The sequence below is a fragment of the Pistacia vera genome, unplaced genomic scaffold, assembly GCF_008641045.1.
Source record: "Pistacia vera cultivar Batoury unplaced genomic scaffold, PisVer_v2 Contig68, whole genome shotgun sequence".
Taxonomy (NCBI): domain Eukaryota; kingdom Viridiplantae; phylum Streptophyta; class Magnoliopsida; order Sapindales; family Anacardiaceae; genus Pistacia; species Pistacia vera.
In genome coordinates, this window is record NW_022196534.1 from 468258 (window position 1) to 491208 (window position 22951).

Below are 22951 nucleotides of genomic sequence, written 5' to 3' on the forward strand. Positions count from 1 at the left end.
CCGATGGCTGAATTAAAACCAAAACCATCTAGTTTTTCCATGACTCATATCTTTGTTTTTCCCAATAAAGAAACATGAGATATCTAAAAATATTCTTTTATCTATTTGATCTAGGGAATCATAACTTATTCTTAGCACTTTTGCAATTCTTTCATTTGGAACTTCCCGTAGTCTGTCCAAGGCACTTGTCCATTCCTCTAAACTTCTATTACACAAATAGGATCCCAACACTACAAGAGCTAATGGAAGTCCTTGCGTATAACTTACGACACTCATGGAGAGCCAAACATGCTTATAAGAGGGTTTCTTGTTTTTGAAGGCCTTTGAATGAAACAGGTTGAGAGCTTCATCATGTTTCAGTCCTTCAACCTTATATATATGTATATCTTTTATTCCATGGCTTACAAGTAAATGTCGATCTCTAGTTGTGATGACGATTCTACTACCAGAACCAAACCACTCATGCTCTCCAGCCAATGCTTCCAATTGTTCTAATTGATCAACATCATCAAGAACAAGAAAAACTCTTTTCCTACAAAGCCGACTACTTATCAAATTGATTCCTTGATGATAATCGCTTATTTATAAATTTCTTTCTTTTATGACTTCAAAAAGGAGTTGTTTTTGCAAAGGAGCTAGACCTATTGATCCAGAGACTTCTCTAACGTTGGCAACAAAGCTGCTACATTCATATTGATCCGAAAGTGTCTCGTATAAAACTCTAGCAATTGTAGTTTTACCTATTCCTCCCATCCCACATATGCCAATGAAGCGAACATCATCCAGTTCTGTTTGTAAATAATCATATATTAAACGCTGCACACGAGGTTCCATTCCAAAAAGACCCTTATTGGTACTAACTGGTTTTCATTGTTTTGATATTTCCTCAACAATTTGTTTGATCAATTGCGATTCATGTCTGAAAAGAAGAGTAATACAGAGAGGAAAAATGATCAATTTGGCAAGTTTTAATTTGCTCTAAACTTGCTTTTCGAAACCTTATAGGTAAATAAGCAAACAATAAAAACGGTTCCAAACAACTCTGGTGGACCTATAAGTTTATGTGAGAGGGAGCTCTTCAGGATTATTAATATTTAAAGAGCATTGTAGATATATCAATAATTATTTCTTTATAAATGCTATAAAAATATAATACTCAAAATTTCATACTAAAAAATCATGAATTACAAATATGTTTTTATTCTAGTCAGTACCAAGATGTCAATAAAGAAAAGAAAGTGAAATTAAATCAAGCCTAGACAGAGGTTCACTTAAGCTCATTAACTAGATTAATTAGTGAAAATATACTTAAGGAAATATTTGTTAATAAATTATTTGAAAATTTTAATTTTTTTTTAATTTGGTTTTTATTAAAAAAATTTTTTATATTTTCAAGAGTATCACATCACTTATTTGCCCCTTTCTAAGTATTCACCTAGGTTTAAATTATTCATAATCAATTTTAATCTTCATAATCCTAAAAATAACCCAGTATACATTATACAATTTAATCCAACTGTAACCTGTTGTAGGGCATTTTTATAAATTTTATTTGTTCTCACATATCTTAAATAGATTTATATGTGTCTAAAATAAAATTTTACTTAAAGCTACTTTTGGGCTGGGCCTCCAACCCCCATTGAGGCCCAATTGTGATTCCGACTCAGGTATCTTAAATATAATTTATTCCAAATGTTATCTGCTAAATAAAATAAATAAAAATGATGTTACATTAAAAAACTAATTATACAAACTATTTCTTACAAATCAATATGATAATTCTATATATTTTTTGCACATCATTTACATTAATTCGTTTAATAGATCTTTTATTTTAAGTCACCCACATAGTATTTGTTATACCGGTATAACAAATATTATTACAATTAATCACTAAACAACCTAGTTAATTAATTGAAGAGAAAAATGCATAGATCTAGTTTTAATTCATACCTGGGTATCAATCTGCTTGAATGAAAATTTCTTTTTGCTTCGAGTTTGCAATTTAAAAGTAAATAAGAGATTGAGAGAATGAATTTTTCACAAACTGAAAATATTATTAATTTTTCTCTAAGTAAAAATATACATAAGCTTCTCATTATATAGAGAAATCTCAGATTTCAAATGAATTGAATCCGTAAAATAAAGAAAAGCAAATATCTAAAGATGTACAAAAGTCTTAGTCATTAAAGATGACTTGACTAATAACCTAATAAAAATTAAAGACAACGACATTAGGGTCCACATGTCTCCTATGTGTCTTACAAGAAATATATTACAAACGACTAAAAATACAAAAGATAAAATATAATTACTATAGAAGTCAACATCCAATGCCTCTTTAAATTTGGGTCGTTGAAAGCTGTCGGCAAAATCCTGGATGTCCACTGACTTGGCCAAGGGTTAGCAGTTTATCCTAATGGAGTTATGGAATTGTTCGTTCCATGGAAACTCTTTAGAAAAGGTTATTGCAAAGATCTTTTGAATAGAGGATGGATTGATACAATGGAAATTGACGTACATGAAGCAATGGTGGACCCGAATATGCCAGATGTGGTTAAGCAAATGCTCTGTGTATTGAATCGGAAAGTCGACATATTCACTTGCATGATTACTTCCTCATTGCAAGAGAGCTACAATGTTCAGCCTGTACAGATATGGAAATTTCTTGTAGGAGAACCATGGTACCGAATTATGTTAAATAGTGAGGTAAAAATGGGTTCTTATGCACTAGAAGAAATTCAGAGGAAAGAAGAAGATGATTGGACGAGGTTGCATATTGCCAAAATGCTACTAGTAAAATCCAAACTGGAAGAGCTTGTAAAAGCAAATGCTACTGTCCATGTCCATGTCCATGTCCATAATGGGATAATGATAGTAATACCAGACAGGTATGTAGTGATCCAGGAAACTCTCTTTCAACATAACCACGCCCAGTTAAGAACGCTACTAGAAGGGTTTGATTTAGCCCATCTACCAAAACAGGCCTTGATGGAAGGTACTATTGATCTTCTAAGGATGGTCTTAGCCCACTACCAGGAAGCCCAACAAGAAGATGAAACTCTGAAGGATTTTATCGATCTGATAGAAGTGGATAACTTCAAAGGTTGATGCGAATCTAAGAGGTTGGAGATTTGGACAACCGAAAATGTCCAACACGTAATACGCTGACGTGTATCAAATAAGCAGAAAATAATACGTGGACATCCAGGATTTTGCCGATAGATTTCAACGACCCAAATTTAAAAAGGCATTGGATGTTGACTTCTATAGTAATTATATTTTATCTTTTGTATTTTTAGTTGTTTGTAATATATTTTTTGTAAGACACATGAGAGACATGTGGACCCCCATGTCGTTGTCTTTAATTTTTATTAGGTTATTAATCAAGTCATCTTTAATGACTAAGACTTTTGTACATCTTTAGACTTTTGTTTTTCTTTATCCTACAGATTCAATTCATTTGAAATCCGGGACTTCTCTATATAAAGAGAAGCTCATGTATATTTTTACTTAGAGAAAAATTCATTCTCTCAATCTCTTATTTACTTTTAAATTGCAAACTCAAAGCAAAGAGAAAGGTTCATTCAAGTAGATTGATACCCATGTATGAATTAAAATTGGATCTATGTATTTTCTCTCCAATTAATTAACTAGTTTGTTTAGTGATTAATTGCAATAATATTTGTGGGTTTTCATCTTCATTTCTAATTGGGATAAGATCATCCTCATTACCAATTCTGCTATTTCTAGGATATTCATTAAGACTACTAGCCTTTTGCATGAATATACCTATGTGTTGAAGATTTGAAGATTGTTCCTCAAAAGGAATATCTTTTGAGTCATCCTCTGAAGAATCTGAATCTTTAGAGTAATTCAAAATTAATTCATAAACCTCATCATCCGAATCAATTTCGTATCCCCAAACTGGCTCAAATTCAGAAGTTTGGCTTTCCGCGTTGATTTCCAAAAATCATACCGCTACCTTCTTCTTTCCCTTATGAGGACATTTGTCCGCAAAATGATTTTTGTCACCACAAATCCAGCAACAATTACAATCTTTTGCGTTTTTGCCAGATGGGCAGGTAGCACAAAACTTACGCACTTCGCGTTCTTTAGCGTTAAGTCTACCTTTCCCTGTTCACCTAATAAACCTTCCATGATCCGGAAGATTTCGTTTATTAGTAACAAGTCTTTTTACCATATTACGAAAACGTTTCGGCTTAAAATTCCTTTTACCGAACGATCCTTTTCATTTCATATGGGTTTTCCAACCTTGATGTTTAGTCGAATTCCTTGACTCACAATCATATTGTCCTGACACTCCATCAAAGTTTTGACAACAAGAATTCGTTGAACTCAAGTCTTTTTGCTTCTTTATTTAACTCGGCGTTCAAACATCTTGTCCTCACGAGTTGTCTAATAGCTTCTATTCTTCCTCCCAAAGAATCAACAACCTAATTCTTTTCAAGTAGAAGCTTAAACGCCTCGTTTGATGCCTTATCCCATTCTTGGGGAAGCTTAGCAAAGAAAGTATTCTTCATGACTTCTTGTGTACCACCAGGCAAATGATAAAAATAACGTCTATATTCACAGACGAAATTTTCAAATAGACACATGTCACAAAGCCTAAGCTTTGTCAAAGCTTCTAAGGCAACTACCTCTGCGAGATTCCTACTAGTAATAGTTATCCCAGTAATTTCTCTACAGAGCATATCCTTGAAGAGTGCAAAAATAGCCTCTGCATTCTTCAAGTCCCTTACAGTATCTAACAGACCCGTACCAGCTTTTAGACTTCTCCAAAAGCTCTCTGCAGCTCCCTACAGTGTGGATCTTAGAAACATGTAAGTATCACTGAGTCCAAAATTCTTATTTTGCACATGAACCCAGTTAGTAGTTTCCCATGCTTCGATTGCATTCGCCACATTTGTAACACAATCGATGTTTAGGAAACTTCCGCTAGACGGTATCTTTACCATTCTAGGTATTCCCCCAGGTATAAATTTTGACCTTATCCTTGTGGGATAAGTAGGTTTATATTCGGGTTTGGAGATTTCCTTAAGGAATCCTTCGAAAGAATTTGAAGGATTACGAATTCCTTCAAGGGGATCATCCTTAAACTCAGATTCCCTAAGTCTCGAGATTAGTTCATCGAGCTCCACCTTTTTAGGACCTGGAGTAATTTTCGATCCTCCAGTTTCTTCTCATTTCCTTTGTTTCTTCATTTCTTCCTCATAATACCTGCTGATTCATTCAGCATCCAAGGTAGAAATTTCTGAAATATCAACCTTCCGTTTTCCATCCACCTTAGAAATAAAGTCTTCATCCTTAACACCTTTCATAAAGAGTTTTTCCGCCTTTTCCCAATCACCTTGGGTTTCCTTAGCTACGAACTGTGCATATCCTGGAGGCAATCCAGGGTATTTTTCTTGCAGAATGGCTGCAAACCGATCCAAAACATCCTGACCACCCATGGTCAATCTGAATCACGTTCAACTCAGTTGCAAAGTCCGACTCTTTATAGGTTCAGGATCTGGATCCGGCTGGGATTCGCCGTACCAATAAGGAATTACCGCCTCAGTTTTTTCCAACCACTTATTCCGAAGTTCCAGCTCGGCAACTTCAATGATTGAAATCCGACAAATAAAACACAAAATCTTTGTGCATCCTTGACTAAAAGCCTTTTGGATAACATCCAAAAGTTGCTTTACATCTAGCCAAGTCAAATATTCTTCTCGAATATTTGGGTTGCCGTTACAGAGGTCTAACACAACTCAGTTAACCTCTTGTTCTGTATATCCTTCAATAGGTCACACTTGCTCGATGTCACTTAAAACACTATTATTGAAATTTTATACCATGAAATTTTTTTTTTTTTTAAATTTATGGGAAAAAAATTCATTATTGATATTTTTAATATGTCATAAAGCCCATAAAATTTTTATCTCATCTTTTTTATCATATTCTTTATTAATCAAGAAATTAATTTTAAATTTGTATTCAATATATTGATTTTTTTTTTTTTTTTTTTGAATTATGAATTTAAATTGATTATTAAAATAACTCAAAAGAATTTTAATCATAGTGGATGTGAGCAATATAATTTAAAATTATGTATAAAAATACTCAAAACATAGAAATAAAAATTCATCTACTTCTCTTCGTACCTGTCCTGCAAATGATAACCAGCGGCCTTGCCAAGTTGACCAAGAGCTGATCTCCACCTTTCAATTCTCTCCTCATCGATCTCTTCTTCATGTTGACGAAAAGCTTTTTCAAACTTTCCGGTCTGATTCCGTACTTCCGATGGATCTACGCCGTAAAAAACGGGAAAAACCTTCTGCTTCTTCACCTCCATGCACTCAACAATTTTCGCAAGCTCGTCCAAGCACCACGGGGAAGAAGTATGGTTTTCTGAGAGAATTACAATCGAAAATCTCGATTCTTCGATGGCTTTCAAGAGCTCCGATGAAATCTCCGTTCCTCTCTCGAGTTCTTCGTCGTCTCTGAATGTGAAGATTCCTTTCTGATGTAAAGCAGCGTAGAGATGATCGGTAAAGTTCTTACGAGTATCTTCGCCTCTGAAACTCAAGAACACATCATATTTGCCTTGACCGCGAGAGGAAGATGCCATTGATGACTGAGTTGAGTATTCACTAGTGTTTCTTGGAGAGGAGAATGAAAGGTTGTTTTTGTGAAATCACATAAAAAAGACTTTTAAGTCAACAAGAATGCCAGTCAATTATTAAATTATTTTTTCGCTGGCCACCCAGTATTCTACACAGGAACCTTGAAAGAAAATGGCATGAAGTCATGAACCACTCAAAAAGATTTTTATCTAGCTAAGTTTTGTATTTCAAATTATTACATTATTTAGCTTGTATATTATTATTGTGAATTTTTTATATATATCTTAAATGTTATACTACTTTAAAAAAAAAAAAAAAAAAAAAAAAAAAAAAAAAATTGTCTAAGTGCGCTTCAACTAATACTAAGACGAATATATCTAAATAAAATTTTACTTAAAGCTACTTTTGGGCTGGGCCTCCAACCCCAATGAGGCCCAATTGTGACTCCATCAACTCAGGTTTTTTAAATATAATCAAATAAAATAAATAAGAATAATATTACATTAAAAAAAAAAACTAATTATACAAACTATTCCTTATAAATTCATATGGTAATCCTATATATTTTGACATATTGAGGAGGTCTAAAACCATATGAGGCCTTATTAGGCCCAGACAAGAATGTTCCACAACATCGGCCTAACCTTGCGATCCAATTTCGATTGAATCAACATCAGAGCTCATGACTTAGGCCGAACTGCGACCTCCAGATCCAACTTCCCTCCAAAATGGGCGACTCCAGCGGCCCACCTAAGGCTAGGCTTTCCAGACTAAGGTAAGTAGCGTGTTTCCTGTTTTACTTTATCCTAATTCGTCCAAGATTCTGAATCTTAGGCATATTAGGACTCTTGTTACTATTAAGTCAAATGAATCATGCTCTTTCCTATTCACGAGACCTCTTCCCTTAAGGATTCAAAGTCCTATCAAGATACAAAGATCCTACAACTACTATATAAATAGAGGCCACTCGCATGTTTATGCATGTAGCCTCAACATTACTTACCTACACCCACGCTCTTACTCCTAAGAGCTATCCTACTACACCGTGGTTTTAGTCTCCGACTTGGCCTCTGGTAACCCCTCATCTCCTTACCCTCACCAAATTGTCATATTCAGCCTTACTGACTTGAGCGTCGGAGTGCCTACGACAGACATCACACTAGTGTCTGTAATACCCAAGATGTCAAAGGTATGTTCCTAACTCAAAACAGTCCTTTAGATGTTAATTTTATGTTAAAAAGCATAAAATCTAACTAAGGGCAAAATAGTCAATTCATTTAGAACGATATGAATCAATTATCCATAGAAAGGCATTAGGGGAAAAATAGTGATTTTGCCTATGGATAAGCATTAAAAAAGTCAAGGATGAGTAGGCTTAATTGCATTTAATGGCATTAATTAAGTAATAATTATGTTTAGTACGAAATGACCAAAATGCCCTTATATGAAGAATTAAGGATTTATGAGTTATACAATTAAAATAATTGGGCCAACAGTATAATTTTGGAAAATAAATGAAATATTTTCCTATAAATGAGAGGAAATTCGTTCAAGCCAAGGGAGAGAGCATTTCTTCAATCTTTCTTCCATTTTCTCTCAAATCTTCCATGAAACAAGTCTTCTCTCTCTAAGTTTTAAAGGAGTTTTACATAATTTTTCAAGGAGAACAAGATAGCAGCCTTGGATCTTCAAGTTGAAGGGTTTAAGGTAAGGATTAAAAACCCTAGTTTTGATATGATTTGAATATTTGAAGTAGATGTTGAAGTATAATGTTATACATGTAGGATTAAGGTGTAAAAGAAGACAAAGGCAAAGGATTTGTTGGAGGAATTCTTTAAAAAGGTAAGGAAGAACCTCTCATGACTTTAGGGATTATGCTACGGTTTGTAGATTTTTATGAAACCTTAAATTAAGGCTTTAAGGCATAGAATTAGTTGATGACAAGTGTAGTTGAACTCATTCATATTATTTATTGCCTTGAATTCATTATACATGAAGTTATTGAATTTATGTTTTATGAGTTGTTATGCTTAATTGAAGAAAATGAAGTATTGATGTTGATTCTGGCAAAACTTGTAGTATTGGAGGCCACATGGTGTTGAATGATTGCTATTAGAAGTGTTGATGTGTTGTTTGCATTAGTTTATAATATTATAACAATAATTGATGATTATGGGAATGAGATTTTACACTTTCTTTAAGATGTTAAAGACTATTAAGGGGAGGTTTATTTGATCCATAAGTTGATCTATTGGTTAATTATCAATAGGAATTGATGTGGCATAGTTTAATATGAAAAATTCAGACTTAGTAAGCTTAGGGATTATGTTAAATATGTTTCAGTATTTCAACCATAACTTGCATTATAAAAATCAAAATGAGATGATTCTTAAAGCACCAGAAATTTAAGAGATAGCCCTACAACTTTTATGTTTATGCCAAGAGCCATTTCGTTTTAAAAATGGATGGAAAATGGTCGGAAATATAAACTTCTGGTTATTAAAGTTTAAGATTTAACATGATCAATTCTTATGATTATGAATTGATTATTACTGTATTATTGTAATTATGTCATGTGCTAATGTTTATCTATTAGTTAGATGATCTTTGAAAGATATACATGATTATGATGTCAATGCATGATTAATGTTATAAAATGACATGAAGATGCAATGTAATACATGTTTTAAGATGAGGTATGTGAGCAAGCGGTAATGTAAATGGATTGATAATCCATAGATGAATTAAAAGTATTAAGCTCACCAAAATATGTATTTACATGTCATAAGATGTTAGAGATGCATATAGACATGATGGAAAACGCATAAGCATATTTTCGTATACCGGTTAAGGAAAGATGAATATATGCTTTAGATGCTAAATAACGCGTAAGCACACCTCCCAATGATATGAGCTATAGATGAATTTGAGGCTACATGATATGAAGTGCTTAAGACACTAAGAAAAGTCCGATCGGCTAGATGTTAAATGGTTCATATGCATTTAGTTGCATTACATGAGTTATTATGCTATTTACATCATGAGATGATTTATACTCATGTTAGATGATTTTAGATGTTATATCATGACATGTGATGTGTATGTACTATGTTTACATACTTATTTGTATTTGTAAACATTGATGTTTATATAGCCATGGGATAAAATGATGAAAAATATATGAATTAAACAAAAACAAAAAAAGTATACCTAGATGTAAAAGATAAGTGGTGTGTTAACAAATATGTTAAAATAAAGGTCAAATAGCACATTTAGAATGAAATGGATAATTCCTTACTGAGCGATTAGCGCTCACCCTTTCATTGTTGATTCCTTTGCAAGTAGACCAGAAGCGAAGGATGCTAGAGACAACGGGGCTACACATGAGGGGAGATGATTTATTGTCATCTTGATGTTTTTATCTTGATGTAAATGATAAATGTTTATGAAACACCTTTTGGAAGCTTCCACCCTATAAATATGTTTAGATTGTGTAATTTCCGAATAAATTCTTAAAGTTTTTGAAATTATAAGTTTGGATCCTGCATAGAGCTGGGCAGGGACAGGTCCCTTATGGGCCCAGGCCTGGGCCCGTTTGGGACTGGTCCCAAATGGGACCAGTCACTCATGGGCCTGGGACCGGTCCCAGGCCCATAAGAAAAACCAGGACCCGGACCAGGCCCTAGGCCTGGTCGGGACTGGTCCTATGGGCCCAGGACCGGTCTTATGGGCTTGGATAATTCCCCCCCCCCCCCCCAATCTTGTTTTATTTTAGGGGCGAAATGAAGTTTTATAGGGGGTTTTTAGTATTTTGTAGGGGTTTATTAGAAGTTTCTAAAAATTTAATTAATTTGAAAATAATAAATTAATAGTTAATTTTATTTTTAACAATGTATATTCACATTTCACACATTCACGCTTCACAAATAAACAATTAAATAATTTTTTTATTAAATTATTCATCTTCAATTTCATCGTCAACACTAGTTACATTATTCAAATCTGCATTCCTAAAGAGTTCGAATAGTTCGGGATCTTCAGGGTGCTGTTGTAGTCTTCTTTCTGCATGAGTCCAATCCCGTAAACACGTTATCACTTCAATCATCTCATCGGTTAAAGAACATCTTCTGTCTTCAACAATCCGACCATCGTTGAAAATGTTGACTCGGATGCATTGTAGAAACTGGCACAGATAAAATGTCACGTGCTATTTGGGATATAGGGGAATCGACTTTCATGTTGGTTCCACCATTGAAGAATTCCATATCAAGTTGCTCCTTCATCGTCATAAAGGTCAGGTCCACCTGTAGGTAGCGAGTCAGCTCATTTGGTCCATGTATGTACAGCTGGAGCTTCCGTCACGTTCCACATACGCCCACTTGCTTGATCCTTGAGGGGGGCTGCATCAAGGTCCTGATCGCCTCTCCTAGACGTTCCACTTCCACTTCCACTTCCATTGTATCTTTTCTGATATAAAGAAAAAAGTCTATCCAATTTGTGTTTAAAGTCAATCAATAAAAGTAAAATCATATCCTAAATGCCGGCCTAACTCAGTAATTACACAGTTAATTACGGATAATTTAAACATAGGATCTAGAAAAAGGCCTAACCATATAAGAATGGAATATCTAACCAATATCTCTTATATTTTTCTTCCATACTTAAAACATTTCACGTAAAATGTTATCATTTCTATATTGAGCAAAAGTTTTAGCAATTTGAACTAAAATATCTAACACTAAATTAGTAGTTGTAATAAATACCACTTAATGTATTAGTAGCATCATAAAAAATTTTAAGAAATGAATAAAGTTCACAAACCGCCCAATCATTGTAGTTGACAACTTCCTCTGGATGTGTTCTTTCGGTTGACGAAATCTGTAATTTGTTTCGCGGTTGGCAAAGCTTTTTCCAACATCAGTAGGTAGAGTTCCAACGGATAGGCATGTCTGTACATAACTTCAAAGGTCGAACCGGTGGCTCATCTTGCTTCAATATTTGACGTACTCCTGCCATCTTTTATTGCTACCGCCGACGATAAACCGATAGCTCTACGCCCCTCTTCTCTTTGAATGTATAGCATCTAACCTTTTTACTATCAAATTGATGATGTGAGAAGCACACTCTGGTGATAAAATTTGCCTTCACCAAGCGGATCCAATCCTTTTTCAAATAAAGAGATTGCCGCAGTGTTAGCAGCTGCATTATCAAGCGTTAGCGCTACAACTCTATCAGTAATAAATATTCTTGCAAAACTTCAAGAATTGTAAAATAAATAGTTTCAGCACTATGTTTTTCATATAATGGTTTAAAACCTATCAGTTTTTGTTGTAACCCCCAATTATTATCTAGAAATGTACTGTACAGTTAAAAAATCGGTTTTTGATCTACAAGCTCCTATGTCGATGTAAGTGCAATGATATATTCCTAAAATTTTGAAATTCGTTTTTAAGTTTATTATTATTTTGTTATAAGTTTTAGTATATCCTTCTACTTGTACTTCTACTAACAGGGGTATATGCTAGACAAAATGCAGTTTTAAACCATATTAACAAAAAAAGGATTTTCAAATAAACAAATGGGAGAGTCCGTAGCAATTATATATCTTGCTATTTCCTCTCGTACAACATGTGTATTGTATTGCCATGTTGAAGAGTTGAGGATTGTTGATTAAAATTAGTTGAGTTTGAATTTGTCTACCTGATTCGCTTGAAGATGCATTTATTTGGGGATGCTTCTTCTCTACGTGTCGTCGCATCGTCGAAGTCCCCTCTTAGCGCCATAATGGTTCCACAATTACATATCCCACACGATTCTTCCCCCTCCCCATTTGTCTTTGGCCTTTTGATTTGTGAAGTATCGCCAAACATCGGACACGACCCTCTTTGACGGTCGGGGGGTTGGGCTATGCTCGTGCCCGTTCTCGCAGCTCGCATGTGTTTGGCTACACCTCGTCCCGACCGATGTGGTTGTGGAATTGCAGCTGCTTCCTCTGGAGGAAAGGGTGAAAATGGATTGAAGCCTTCAATTTCTTCGGTGGATGGAACGTAAAACTCATTTGGGAAGACATTATAAATTTATGATAAATAATAATAATTAAAATGAAAGAAAATTAAATTAATATGAAATTTGATAATATTGAAAAAAAAGAAATTTTTTGAATAATATAAATAAATATATGAATAAATTATAAATATAAATTGAATGAGAAATTGATTGGAGATTTGGAGTAGAGAGATTGAGAGAATGAGAGATTGAGAGAATGTGAAAAGAATGAAAGATTTTAGGTGTTATTTATAGTGTAGTTGTTTTTTTTTGGGGGGGGGGGGGGGGGGGATGAAAAAAAAAAAAACTTATAATTATCTTATAACCGTTGGCTGCTGACTGCTGTGACCGTTGGTAGCCAACGGTTATAAACAGTTAAAATACTTTTTTCTTTTTTTTTTTTTTTTAATAAATTTTGTAAAATTTCATTTTAGCCCTTGTAATTTATACTTATTTAAATTAATAAGGGGTTTAATATCATTTTATAGGGGACTAAAAGGATAAAATACAAAAAAATTTGGGCCCAGCCTCGGGCCAAGTGGAGGGCCCGGGCCCTCCTCCTTAGGCCTGATCCCGTTTTGGGACCAGGCCTCCTCAAGGACCGGTCCTAGGACCGGGTTTTGGGGTTGGGCTTTTGGGCCCGGTCCCAAATGCCCAGCTCTAATCCTGCATGACATTTTATATGCATGTTTTGGATATTATTATTATTATTATCCTTAGACAGATTTTTTCTAAATACAACTCGTTCTACAGACATGTATCCCCGGGATTCTCATTGAGGGATATTCAGAGGATACCTGACTAGAGGGGGGTTTTACAGTGTCCAAGTAACCTCTGCGTTTGTTTGCTCTTTGTACAGGTACAACGCATTGTCAGTGGCCTCAATCTCACGGGATCATACCCTATTTATATAACTGTAGATTTTTTGCATCTACACATATCATTTACATTAATTAGTATAATATATTTTTTATTTTATAGCAATATTATAGTGATAACCCAATTTCACAAACATTCTCTTACAATCCCAAATAGCAGGTCTCGGTTTTTTTATGATGATGAATTTTTCAAAATTCAAAGTTCATCAAAAAAAACTGAGAGCTATCATATTAAGGTTATAAGAGAAATTTTTTGAAATTGAGTTGTCAACCAATCTTTATTTTTTATTTTAAGTGATCCTATCATACTATAACACATTAGGGAATCTCCAACCCAGCGCTATTTTGGTGTAAAAACACCAAAATAGCGTGAAAGGGGCCTCCAACCCAGCACCAATTTGATGCCCATGTATAGTGCCATGCCAAATTTGGTGTAACACTGTTCATGCACACCAATTTGGAGTGGCACTGTTCAAAAAGTATAAAAAATATTTTTTTTATTTTTGTTATTTATATTTAAGTTAATTTGATTATTATTTATAGTTATATTTATAATAATAAATTCATAATAATTATATAATTCAAAAAATGATGAAAAATTAAAAACAAAACTTTATTCAATGCAAATATTAAACTACAATAACTCAAAATAAAAATTAACACTAATTTAAAAACACTAAAAAAAAAAAAAATACAACATAAACTAAAATAACAATGATGTTGCAAGGCTACTTCATTTTGGTGAACAACGTGGTTTTTCAAGAATGTTGGGTAGTTTAGATTGTATGCACTGGAAGTGGAAAAAATGTCCAATAGCTTGGGCAAGACAATATGCTAGTCGTAGTGAATTTTCAACTATTATTCTCGAGGCTGTAGCTGATTATGATCTTTGGATATGACATGCATTTTTTGGTTTGCCAGGTTCCAACAATGACATTAATGTGTTGGAGGCATCTCATCTGTTTGGCAACCTTACTCAAAGTATTGCTCCTCCCGCTCATTATATCATTCAAGGAAAAGAGTATAATATGGGTTATTATTTAGCTGATGGTATATACCAAAAGTGGTCTACTCTCGTACAAACTATTCATGATCCACGTGGTCCCAAAAAAAAATTATTTGCAATGAAACAAGAATGATGTAGAACATGCGTTTGGAGTTCTCCAATCGCGGTTTGCAATTGTGGTAGGACTGACATGTTTTTGGGGAAAAAATATATTACATGATATAATGATTGTGTGTATTATTATGCAGAACATGATGATCGAGGATGATCGTAATGTTGATGCATCGATTGAGGATCAGATAGAAGCGCCAACTCCCAAAGTTGAAATTGTCGTAGATGAAAATGTCCAATTTCAAAATTTTCTTGCTCGACATAGATAAATCAAGGATACAAAGGCTCATCATGCTCTTCGAAATGCATTAATTGATCATATGTGGGAAGAATATACTAATTCGGAACATTAAATTACTATCAATATGAAATTTTACTTTTGTGTTGTTGTTGTCTCTTTTTTTTTTTTTTGTATCATTTTATATTAGATGTAATGTTTTTCTATACTAAATGTAATGTTTAATTTTATTAAATTAGTATAATTTTCAAAGTAATTATTATTTAATAAAAATATCATTCCCAATATTTAATTAATATATATAAAAATAATGAGTAAAATAGATTAATTGTTGATTATTACAATAAAAGAAAAAGAAAGAAAATATTCTTTTTAATGTAATATTTGATGCAATTGATTAGAGATGCAATAGTGTTTCACATAAAAAATCACACTAATTTAGTGTGAAACTTGCACTAATTTGATGCAATGGGTTGGAGATAGTCTTAGTTCAGAGGAGTTAGTTTGTACTTAGTAATTAAAGGTAGAGCTAGCAATTTTCCCTACAGGGACGCAAGGGCGGACCCAGCCCCTTAGCGGGTAGGCCCAGGCCTACCCTCACATTTAAAAAAAAAAAAATTGTTTATATAGGTCTCATAAATTTTTTTTATTAATATATATATATATGTATCCAAACTTACCTTCAAATTTAAAAAAAAAAATGAGAAATATTATACATATATCTAGACTCATAAAAAACTTGCTATTAATATATATATTCTACGCCTTCATCATATTAAAAGTTTAAGGGTGCATTTTGTTTGTTATTTTAGATATGATTTTGGAAATAATATTGGATAGTTGAATAGGATGATTATTACGAGGTAAAATTTAAAAATTAACAAAAAAACCTCATAGGTTTGGTAATTTAACTAAACTCCCCAATATATAAAAATTTTGTAAAATGACAAAAATACCCCCACCCACCCATAGTGCCAGATTCTGGCCACCACCGTCAGAATCTGGTCGGAATCTAGCATTACGACGCATACTGGTCGGATCTGGCCAGATGTTCGTCGATTTGGCCTTTTCTGACCAGATCTGGCCCGAAAAGGCCAGATCTAGCCGTCAACGGCCGCAAAAAGCCAGATCAAAGATATGGCCGTCAATTTGGCCAGAAAAGGCGAGATCGGTGAATTACCAACATGTTTCGGTCGTTTGTAGGCCGTTGTGACAGATTCCGGCTATCACCGACGGTGGTTGCCGGAATCTGGCAATTATGGATGGGTGGGGGTGTTTTTATTAATTTTTAAACTTTTTTCTGGGGGTATTTAATGAAATTAATAAAATTAAAGAAATATAATAGTATTTCCTAAATAATTAAACAAACAAATATTTTGGGAATAGGATTGAGAATAGGGTATGAAATAATAAGCCAAACGCACCCTAAAACTCTCTCCACTCTTTTCTACGTCCATCTATTTTTTATGATTTTATCCCTAAAATTATTTACTCTCTCATACTTTCTTTCACTTTCTCTATGTTATTCGTTCTTAAAACTTTTAAAAACTTAAATTGTTGAAACTTTCACTAATCAAGGTGCCACAATTAGATTTGTTTTTTGTTTTATCAGTTTTAGGTATGTGTATTGAGCTCGTTAACCATTCTATGAAGCTCTTTGATGTACTCAATAGCATCTCCACAATTGAGGCTCTATCGAACTTGAATGTCTTTTCTCTCACTGTTTCAGAGAGTCTCTCACTGTTTCAGAGAGGAGTGTTTGAAATAGTGCAGACATATGAACAAAATTACATATAAGAAAAGAGAAAGAGAATGACGTACCTGTAGACTGTAGTTTGAGTATTCACCCCGTTTGTGTGTGTTAGTTTAGGTGGGAGCTGTAAATTACTATTAGTTTAGGTCAGCCTCTCGGTGTGTGGAGACCCCACCATCTCCATGCGAACCGTCCTCTCAAACTAACTATTATAACCATTTAGTATTTAACAACCACACAGATGCCATGATCAGCAGGTGTAAGAAGGTATTAATTTTATTTTATTTTTGTTTTGCAACTACAAAATACAAGTCCAGCTCCATTATTTTACAATTCCTGGAAAGTTTGTGCCGCACTACCTACTCTCAACAATATTTATGTTCAATTATGCTGACCATTTTAATTTTACTCCAAGTTGACATCATTAATCTGTTACTTTGGCAAACTAGCTTCTTTAAAGAGTTTTACCACATATTATGAAAACGAGTGAAAAAAACGAAGTCTGAAGATCGATATTCCCTGGCCGCCGACAGTTACAGAGACAAAATGACGTAGTTTAAAAAAAAAAAAATGTAAGAAATGAAGGAATTCGAAGTAGCCAACTCGAAGAAAAAGAAGAACTAGACAACGACGAAGATTTTGAGAGTGAAAATGAAAAGTTTAAAACTTTAATGGCTCGGGGTTGACGTTTAAAAAGTCCTAGAAGTTTTAAAAATAAAACCTTCCAAATCTGTGTTATATGAAAAAATATATATAGCTTGCTATTGTTTCCATGTCTGAATTACTATGATTTAATGGCATTAAAAGTGGTCAATAGCGTGATGGATGCCAAGTAAAGGCTAATATAGGGTTGATGTGATTGAACATAATGTTAACCAATCAACACCTTTTTAAATCAAAATTTTTAATTTATAAAAGATTATTAAAAAATTTGTAGAGCAATGTATAAATATGCCTGCGACTTAATTAAGCGCTGAGTGATGCAGTCATTGGCTGTTATAGTTTCCATTCATGTATGGAAATTTCTATGGAGAAAAAAGCTGAAAGCTCCCGTAGAAGAAGAGTTTATAAACTATTTTTGGTTCAATCGAAATTGGGATATGGCATTGGTTCGTATATAGTGTTTGTTTTTTTAGTGGGTCTGACAAAATCTAGTAAGATTTTTTTGTCCATACAATAACAAAATTATTCTTCCCTCCATTTCATATTAATAATCATTCTAAACTTATTATTTTTTTTAAAAGGCGTTTGACTAAAAAGTTATTCACTTTTTCTCTGACACTTGTCTCCTCTCTTTGTGGCCCCTCTATCTTCTCTCTTTCTCTTTCAAACGCTATTAAACTCTTCACATCTACTCTCTTTCTTTCTCTTTCAGACACCATTTAACTCTTCATATCTCCTAAACTGAGTCTAAGAAGGATTACTCTTGTGTGGAACCTATTTGTAAAATAGTTTGTCTTTATTCATTTGTGAGGTTTTTCCGACTCACGTGCATATTAACTTCCTTAGCTATGTCATCAACTTCATTCGTAGCTTCTAAAGTTGGAAAAATATTCAAATCGATCCCCAAGCACACTTCTACTATGACATTGTTCAACCATGATGAGTAACCAAAAAATAGAGATAGAAGAATAGAACACTTTCAAACTTATAGATAGCGGAAAACCAAATATTTTCCACCCGTATTTTCTGAGGGAGTCAGGAAGAGATAGAGCGAGGGAGAAAAAATTACTTCAGTAAAAGTTGTGCATCAACCTAAAACCACTATTATCATAAAAGGGGAGAGTATATTTGAAATGTGAAGATTTGAAAGATTACATAAACTATTATATTACGTGAAAAAATTGACTAATGTGAGAGGTAGTTGTCGAGTCCATGTTTTAACCAATAATTGATGGGAAAATAAAGCAGGCGATGTGACGTATACAATAAAGCTACGGACACCGAAAATTTTACACCGAAAATGTGTACGGCCTACGTGTACGCGTGACTCACACCAGCAATCAGACGCCTGATTTTTTTATAAATATTTTTCTAATGAACGCCCGTCCATGGCATATAGACAGCCATTCACTCACATGGACTCCCATATACCATATGCCATGGACGGGCGCCCCCATTTAAAGGATGCCCGTCCATAATTAAAATACAATAAAAAAATTTTTTAAACATTAGGGACGGCCGTTCATCCGTTATGGACGGCCATCTCTTTATTTTGGACAGGCGCCCGCAAATAAGGGACGCCCGTCCTTAACCAAAATATGAAAATAAAAAAAATAAAAAAAACTTTGGAGACGGCCGTTCATAAATTTTGGATAGCTGTTCGTTACGTTTGGACTGGCGTCCCTTACATTTGGACGGGAGCCCGTCCGTACTTTTTAAAAAAATATATATATTCTAAACCTCTTCTTCTTCTTTCTTCTTCTCCTGAAAAGCACGTTTCTACTCCAGTAAAATTCATGCACACTGCATGAGGAGTCTTTTACCTGAGAAGTAGACAACATTAGAACTGTATTACCATGATACCTGTACTTTCTGTTGAATGTACAGGTAAGCTGGCTAGATTTATGGTGTTGTTAGTTGATGACTGCTTGAATCAGTGCAACTATTTTTTAGAGGAATCAAATGTATCACTGGATTTCTATTTACATGTGCACCACTTATGCCTTTAAACTAATGAAAGAGTGATGTGTTCTTATTGTCACAGGAAATGATATTCAATCACACCTTTGATTAGTAGCTCCAAGTCTCTTTGGATATAGAAGTTTCTTTGTTGTTTGAAATGATAGCTGCAGTTGCATTTTGTTTCATGCCTAGTCGGCGAATAGTGCTGACGGATCCATTTTCTCTTAGGTTGTACTTATTTTGAAGGTTGAACTGTTTCAAGCACGTTTCAGGAGAAGAAGAAAGAAGAAAGCAGAGCCCAGAATGCGCAGCTCCACGCTGCTGTTTCAGTGGCTGCAGTGGCTGCTGCCATAGCAGCCGTTACAGCAGCCACTACTGCGTCTTCATCTTCAAGAAAGAACGAGCAGTCTGCCAAGACTTCCTGCTCCTTGTTTTTCCATGTCGCCTTTTCTTCAGCAAAACACTTCCTGCTCCTTGTTTTTCCATAAAGAGCACATATAAAAATGGTGAATTTTGATATTTTAAGTAGCAAAAACCTTTTCTTTTCCTTTCTCGGTCGCTTTTTAGTGTTTACTCCATTTCCCATGGATCCAGAGTGGGGTGTGGGTGGGTAAGAAGTAGTAATATTAAGTAAACGAAAGTTTTCATTTTTATTGTCCATTAAACATGTTTAGGCTCAACTCAAAGCTTTGTATTTGTATTGGGTTCCTTTTCCTTTGGCATTTGGCGTTGAACTTGGGGTAAAAACTAAAAGAAACTATCGAGAGGTCTCATTAGTTTGCTACTCTCCTTCACTTTATTCTCTTCAAATTCGATACTTTGTTGTGTAGTGTACCCAGAACCAGACGAGGTTTTATTTTTTTTTATTTTTATTTTTTTGGTTAAAGATTTATACATACTAAAAGATGGATGCATGGAGAATCAAGCATATCATGCTATAACAAGTATAGTCATAGTTTAAAAAAAAAATTCAATCAAATTGAAATAAGTAAGGTAGAACATGTTACCTTAAGTCCTTAGCAACCTTGGAGACTCTTAATTTCAAGAGAAATTAAGCAAAAGAGTATCCACACCAAGGGAAGAAGAAATTTGGCCAAGAGAGAGACTTAGGGTTCTTAGAGATTTTTTTTTTNGGAGAAGAAATGAATGATTAATGAAGTGAGAGAGCTAATTGGGGAAGTTGAAGATATTCATGGATATTTATGGACTGGAGTCCGTCTCATGAATGCGCTTTTGAGTACGGTTAATCAATGGTTTAGTTTTACTTGCATGAAAAATCAAGGTTGTTGTATGTTTATTTGTTATCAGAAGATTTGTTCGAATAATAATTTATCCTCTGGTTAAGGTTGCTGTATGTTTATTTGTTATCAAAGCGATTGGAGCTCTTATGATCTTCTGTACCACTTTATTAATTTTACAGATTAAAAAGTTTTTTTTTGGGGGTTAATTTTTCTAAGTTTTCAGTGTTTAAAGCAACTAAAAATGATAGTTTCTGTTGGAGATAGCTTAATGTTGCTATAAGTTTTAGTTTCTCAAAATTTATGGTTCGAGTAAAGGAAATGGATGCTTAAGTTTTGATTTCTATGATTGTAGTTCCAGAAAAAACCTCAGTTGCTGGAGATGGCAGTCGTGTTCGGTGATCTTAACTCAGCCTCTGGTTTAAAGAAACTTGATGAGTACCTTCTGACTCGTAGTTATATTACTGGGTGAGTTCTATTTTGCCGTATATTTGTCTGTGTGCTCCCAAGAGTAGTGATGGTAATGATGGTTACTTTCGCCTGAAGAATTTTAAGCATTTTGCTGTGTTGCTAGTATTAGGTACCAAGCTTCAAAGGACGATATTACAGTTTATGCTGCTCTTTCAAAGGCACCGTCGTCTGAATATCATACAATTTAGCCTCGCATGCATGGTTTCTCGCACTCACTGTATAAAAACCAAAATAATGGACCAACGTAAGGGTTTGGATGACCATCCCCAAAGTTTTTTTTTTTTTTTTTTTTTTCATATTTTGGTTAAGGACATGCGTCCCTTATTTGCGGGCCCCCGTCCAAAATAAAGGAACAACCATCCATAACGGATGAACGGCCGTCCCTAATGTTTATAAAATTTTTTTATTGTATTTTAATTATGGATAGGCATCCTTTAAATGGGGGCACCCATCCATGGCATATGGACCCCGTCCATATAATATAAACGGGAGTCCATGTGAGTGAACGGTCGTCCATATGCCATGGACGGGCGTTCACTAGAAAAATATTTATAAAAAAATCAGGCTTCTGACTGCTGGTGTGAGTCACGCGTACACGTAGGCCGGTATACATTTTCAATGCAAAATTTTTGGTGTCCGTAGCTTTATTGGTGACGTATATAATTATATATTTAAATAATTATGCCTAATTTCTTTATTCATGTTTAACTTACTACCACTACCAAAAAAGTCACTTCGAGAAAATCTGCGCTCTTCTTCTTCTTCAGTCTTCTTCTTCGTCTTCATTCCCCATGCAAGAAATGCTCTAAAAAATAACCCCCCACTTCTATTATATACTGTAGTACCCATGTCTCAATTATTGGTGATCAATACATTACTATACTTATAAACTTTTTATCTAAATTTAAAATAACCCCCCACTTCTATTATATACTGTGGTACCCATATCTCAATTATTGGTGATCAATACAGAAAGAATAATACTATATTTATAAACTTTTTATCTAAATTTTTTCATACAAGTTGATGTAATAAAAAATGATTGGATGATTTTAAATTAAAAATGAATTAAATAATTAAAAGAAATTATATGATAAACATACAAGGTTGCTACATCAGTTTGAATGAGAAGTTTGTAACTACGACATTATTATTATTATTTTTAAAGCAATTGTCAATAATGTCAAGATAAATCCCTTATCTATTACAAAACATCCTTAATCAATTTTTCCTTCTCAAATCCCTTTCAAGGAAGAGATTATATATATATTGAGTAACAATGTAAAATGGGTGATATTATACATAATATGAATGTTAATATATATAAGAAAAAGAAGAAGAGATTATATATATTGAGTAAATAAAAAGATTTCTCCACTTATTATATTTACATTTAATGTGGTGTAACATCAAATATTATATAGTTGTAAGAGTTTCCTCACAACCATTATACATACATACAAGCATTAACAATATGAAATTACATAACATGAAGTTAACTAACTATTAGTAGGGAATTTGAGTATTTGACATTGGAATGAGATAAGGCCTCCTCACAACATTCTGGATTATACCTACAACAAAATGGAATTCCAGCTTTACTTGTTTCAATCAATGTACCAACAATTAAAACCACCATTATTATCATCTTCACAACATTCTGGATTATACCTACAACAAAATGGAATTCCAGCTTCACTTGTTTCAATCAATGTACCAACAATTAAAACCACCATTATTATCATCTTCAACACAATAGCCTTCATCATCACAGTCTTTGATTAATGGGTGGGGGTGTTTTTATTAATTTTTAAACTTTTTTGGGAGTGTTTAGTTAAATTAACAAATTTAGAGGGTTTAAAATTTAATAAAATATAATACTATTTTTAGAATAGAGCAACAAATGTGTATTTTTGAAATGATAAGAATATGATAGGGTAAAAATAGGGAAACAAAT

General features: G+C 33.8%; 1 protein-coding gene and 1 long non-coding RNA gene across 2 annotated transcripts; one reads left to right on the forward strand and one right to left on the reverse strand.

The window, feature by feature from the left end:
* Positions 1 to 674: 674 nt before the first annotated feature.
* Positions 675 to 6659, reverse strand: LOC116113466 (TMV resistance protein N-like). Its single transcript, XM_031399625.1, has 2 exons — positions 6168 to 6659; positions 675 to 919 (listed from the first exon to the last, which is right to left on the reverse strand). The coding sequence occupies exons 1-2, from the start codon at positions 6632 to 6634 to the stop codon at positions 868 to 870; spliced, it is 519 nt and encodes a 172-aa protein (XP_031255485.1). The 5' UTR covers positions 6635 to 6659; the 3' UTR covers positions 675 to 867.
* A 13768-nt stretch (positions 6660 to 20427) lies between these two features.
* On the forward strand, positions 20428 to 21231 carry LOC116113467. The gene is made up of 3 exons (XR_004125417.1): positions 20428 to 20567; positions 20879 to 20991; positions 21104 to 21231. It is a non-coding gene; the product is annotated as an uncharacterized LOC116113467 (long non-coding RNA).
* Positions 21232 to 22951: the final 1720 nt, after the last annotated feature.

Excerpts from the sequence above, each read along its gene's own strand:
- LOC116113466 (XM_031399625.1), bottom strand. The coding sequence starts at position 6,634 with ATGGCATCTTCCTCTCGCGGTCAAGGCAAATATGATGTGTTCTTGAGT. Across the intron at positions 920-6,167 it reads GGTTATCATTTGCAGGACAG|ACATGAATCGCAATTGATCA; the intron begins GTACGAAGAGAA and ends TCTTCTTTTCAG.